Source organism: Bison bison, unplaced genomic scaffold (genome assembly GCF_000754665.1).
Source record: "Bison bison bison isolate TAMUID 2011002044 unplaced genomic scaffold, Bison_UMD1.0 scf7180017864190, whole genome shotgun sequence".
Lineage (NCBI taxonomy): Eukaryota > Metazoa > Chordata > Mammalia > Artiodactyla > Bovidae > Bison > Bison bison.
In genome coordinates, this window is record NW_011494762.1 from 332,098 (window position 1) to 336,878 (window position 4,781).

Below are 4,781 nucleotides of genomic sequence, written 5' to 3' on the forward strand. Positions count from 1 at the left end.
CAGCCCCAGCGCTAGCCAGTAGGCTCCTTATTGGAGTTTCTTTACTTTCTCCTGAAATTTTGCTGATCTTACCAAAAGAAGTTGTTATTCCCTCTGAAGCATCATGAAACTGCTTTCCCAACATCTGATTAGAATATTCTCCCTCCTTCCATACTGTCCAGGTCGCCATCCTTTAAAAGCTGGATGAGGATAATCAGTAAAACAATCAACTCTAAAGATAGTTGCAGGGACAAATGTAGATTCATAGAATCTGAAAATCCAGAACAAGCTTACATATAAGAAAATCCAGTGATTCTCTTAATAGCGTTTATGCTCCAAGAGTAGTGGCCACTACAACAACAAAATCGCCCTGTGGAGAGCTGTGTAACTGGGCCTCATGACCAAATTGCTGTCCTAAAGCTCGTTTTTCTTTTGAAGATCTTTCCGTCACTATTGCTGCCCCTACAACAGTCTCAGCAGGTGCTTTCCCAGTCTTTCTCGATGAGCTCAAAGGTAAACCCATCACCACACCCTTCCATGAGCTCCCCACAAGCCGTGGAGGCCAAACCGGAAGAGTAAACAAGACTCACAAAATATGAGGGGGGTAATCTGAAGAATAGACAAAGAACATCATTACAGCCAGTCTGTTCTTGAGCTGTGACTGACAACTTCAGCTTTTCTCCGTGGCTGCCTTGCCTGTATGACTCTGCCTAACAAAAATTGGAACACAGAATCATGTCCTGGCATCCCAAAGGCCGAGCTGCAAAAGATAAGGTCAAGAGACAGGCAGGAGTTCCCTCTCCCACCCTCCTAAGCTTCATCTTCCAGTTCTAGTTTTCAGTCTAAGGACATAAAGAACCACCGTCTTCAGGGAGTCCTCAGCCTCTACCCACAGAAGCCTCACCTTCCACCAGCAATAGATCAAGCACATCATAATAGCACCAAACCGAAAGCCCAGTGTCTGAGCCAGATGTACAGAGACATACCTGGTTCTAGGGCAGCAAGACAGAAGCCCTGTACATCACACGCCTGACAGGTGCCCAAATGGACATCAGTGGTATTGAGCAGTGGTAGGCTGCTGATGGCTTCTCAGAGCTCTCTATTTATGAGCATATTAACTGTCAGAAAGTCTGTGAACTCCCAGGGAGTATAAGCAACACTTCTGTGTATACGATTATGTACATTTTTCTGCAAAGATGGTACAACAGATAATGCACATATGTATCCTGGAAGGAAATTAGGCCTATATAAAGATACCATGGATATTAGGGATTTCTAAGCTGAGGGAATCCAGATAGTAGTCAGGTAATAACCACTCATTGACTTTTCCGCCTCAGATCTGCTTCCGGCTAAGAACGGGGAGGAGCAAACTGTGCAATTCCTGTTGGAGGTGGTGGACATACTCCTCAACTATGTCCGGAAGACGTTCGATCGCTCCACCAAAGTGCTGGACTTCCACCACCCCCACCAGCTGCTGGAAGGCATGGAGGGCTTCAACTTGGAACTCTCTGACCACCCCGAGTCCCTGGAGCAGATCCTGGTTGACTGCAGAGACACCCTGAAATATGGGGTCCGCACAGGTAATGTTGGGGGCCAAGTGGACCTGCAGAAGCACCTTTGCCCTGCGGCAGACCTTCGCCAGTGGTCAGGATGTCAAAGTCATGTTGAAAGAGAAACACAGACCCTGGTGAAGGAAGCAGCAAAGTACTCCCTGACCACAGAACCTCCAGAGGCACCAGCAGTTGGGGGAAGGCCCAACCCTGGCCTTATTATTATTTATTGTTGTAAAAGCCCATCATTATTTATTGTTGTAAAAACAGACTTAAAGGATACAGATACATGGTGCTGTGTCAAGTTCTATATAGAGTTTCATTGTTGATTTTAGGTTCTTCACAACCTAAAGAGAGCAGAATGGTCCATCCCTCACTTCTTTTCTCTCTTCTGTTTTCATCCCTGCCTCATTTCTGATGAATCTTACGCTTGCCTGTCCCTGAAACTGGGGAGTATTGGGCCCACTTCCTTTTCTTTCTATACTAGTTTCCTATGGCTGCTACAAACTGGGTAACTTAAGACAACAGAAATTTATGTTTTCTCACAGTTCTGAAGGTTCACATTCTGAAGGCTAGAAGTTCAAGATCCAGGTGTCTGCAGGGCCATGCTATCCCTGAAGACTCTTGAGTGGGATCCATCCTTACCTCTTCCAGCATCCAGTTGTTGTGGGAATTCCCTGGCATTCCTTGTCTTGTAGATGCATCACTCAGTCTTTGCTTTCACCTTCACATGACATTTTCCATGTGTGTGTCCAGATTTCTGTCTTCTTTGGATTAGGGGCTTCCCCAATCCAGTGTGGCCCCATCTTAACTTGTTTACATCCACAAAGACCCTATTTCCAAATGGAGTCACAGGAATCAGGGGTTAACACTTGAACGTGTCTTTTACGGGACACAGTTCAACTCACCGCACCTTCTATTTTCCAGGCCCCATGGTCACACACTTAGACACTCTTCTCATTCTGTTCCATCCTGTGGAGTTTAGAGGTTCTGAGGCACCAAATGCTGTCTCCAGTGGGGAGCCCTGGAGGATACCCTCTTTCCTCCTTTCTGTGTTATAGGAGCTCTCTCTACTTGGTAATCCTGGCCAAAGTACCTCAGGTTCAAAGACTTTGAGGATCTCTGTCTGGCTCTTTCTAAGCCTAGGAATCAAGCAGTGGTTTCTTCTTCCTACCGTCTTTCCCCACTGCATCCTGGCTTTCCTGAGCTCTTGGGCAAACAGATGGACAGGAATTGGCAGTCGGTGGCATAGTTGTCACCACAGGGAAGTCCCCGGGGCCATGACTGATAGCATCTTGTTCTCTCTCTCTCTCCCCTTTATTATCTTGCTCACTCTTCCTAGTCATTCGAAGATATGACTGGGGAGGGTGTGATAATAGAGCTGAGTAAGACTACTGGATGTTAAAAACAAGGGTTATAATGAAATAACGAGGCTTGCCAAAGAATTCCCAAACAGCTTTTGAAGTCTGCCAACACCACTGTTATAAGGGTAGCTTCCTTGAATAACAGCAAAATGGCCAAGACTCAATTATATTACAAAGTCTGCGTTTGATTTTTAAAGAAAAGTGTGTTTGTCAGTTCAGTTATATCTCGCCTTGGTCTGATGGCTAATCTGTTCCTGGATATTGTTTCTCTTTTGTCTGAAGGCATTTGTTAGTCTGTGTCCATCTTTTGTCTTTGCTATGCAACATGATTTGGATATATTGTCAACTGGTGTGATTGCATTTATTTATGATTCAAACCTGTATTAAAATGAAATATTTATTTTCAAGTGAGTATTAAATATATACATATGTACACACACACACTTATTTAAATGGACTTCAACAAAATTAGTTATGTTGTAGGAGATACAGATTTTGTTGGCACTGACATAAGTAGAACAAAATGAACTAGTTTAAGCTATTTAGAGTAATCTACATGAATGTCTGGAATCTGGCCTTGAACTTACACTAAGCTTACTATTTATGCTTCTTTTATTTTCTCTAAAGATCAGTATTATTTTTCAAGGACTCTTGGAGTGCAGAGATTGGTATATTCTGCTATAAGAAGTCCTAGTCCAGATGTTCTGAATGAGTCCTCGTCACATGGAGGGAAGGGCAGACTTTCAAAGAGAAGGACTCAGATCAGGAACATTCCAACATTAGCTCTCTGACAGTTATTTCAGAAGCACAAGCAATTTCCGCTGGAAACACAGCAGTCAGCACATCTTTCTAACACCAGTTCTCTGTCAGACACCCCTAGGTAATCTATTGCAATGGCTCCTTCATGACAGCCAAACCTGCTGTGTGGGGTTGAGTTTTCCCATGAACACCAAATTGGCCAAAATTTGGCAATAATCCTGAATTTGCCGTTGGCGAGAACAAAGCCTGATAAAGCATGTGGTGGGTTGAAAATGGCTTTTAAGTTATATAATAATATAAATTATTCTACCAACAAGTCAGTGAATGAATGAGGCTGTGTCTGCCCCTGTTTCACAGAGCAGATGCCAGGTCACCTCAGCAACATATGTAGTTTAACAGTCATCCAACTATATGTGGGCAAAATACACGAGTGCCTGACATCATTTTGGCCTGACACGGAGGCCCAGAGAGTGGTGGCATGCCTTGGCACCAGCCACAGAGCTGGCATCAGCTCTGCACAGGCACAGGCCCCCTCTGAGGCCTGCAGCCCCTTCTTCTCCATGAGTATACCTTGACTTGGGGATTAAAAGCTTGAGATGTTAAATTAAAAATTGAAATATTTATGGAGAAAAATTTGACCACCATATCCAGATTTGTTTTTTTTTTTTTTTTTTTAAACACAGCAGCAGAGCTCATCTGGAAATCAACAAATAAGATACTGGACAGATTTTTCTTTTTATGACATTGGATTTTTAATTTAAAAGCATTATGCTTTAGAAACATGAGTTTGAGAGCCATCTTCAGTGCTAAATGTTGATAAAGTGTGGGTCAACCTCCCCTTCCTTCAGTATTCTTGGGCAGCCCTATTAGGCCATTGGGATGGAGGTCCCATCACTGTGGCATAGTGCAGTGGAACTTTTGAATTGAAGACAGAGTGAAAAATCTGAGTATGCCTTGATACTTGTCTGTTACTCACCTCTTTAGGTCATCCACGATTTTTCAACCAGCTCTCCACAGGATTGGATATCATTGGTTTAGCTGGCGAGTGGCTGACATCAACTGCCAATACCAATATGTAAGTCCCACATATTATTTTCATGTAAGCAACCATGTTGTCTGAATATGGCTT

General features: G+C 43.5%; 1 protein-coding gene across 1 annotated transcript in view; it reads left to right on the forward strand.

The window, feature by feature from the left end:
• The window catches only part of GAD1 (glutamate decarboxylase 1 (brain, 67kDa)), a 39,599-nt gene that overhangs the window by 11,893 nt on the left and 22,925 nt on the right, over window positions 1-4,781 (forward strand). Inside the window, exons 5-6 of the mRNA XM_010843801.1 lie at window positions 1,317-1,559; window positions 4,637-4,727. Coding sequence (XP_010842103.1) covers window positions 1,317-1,559; window positions 4,637-4,727 — 334 coding nt within the window. The remainder of the gene's footprint in view (window positions 1-1,316; window positions 1,560-4,636; window positions 4,728-4,781) is intronic.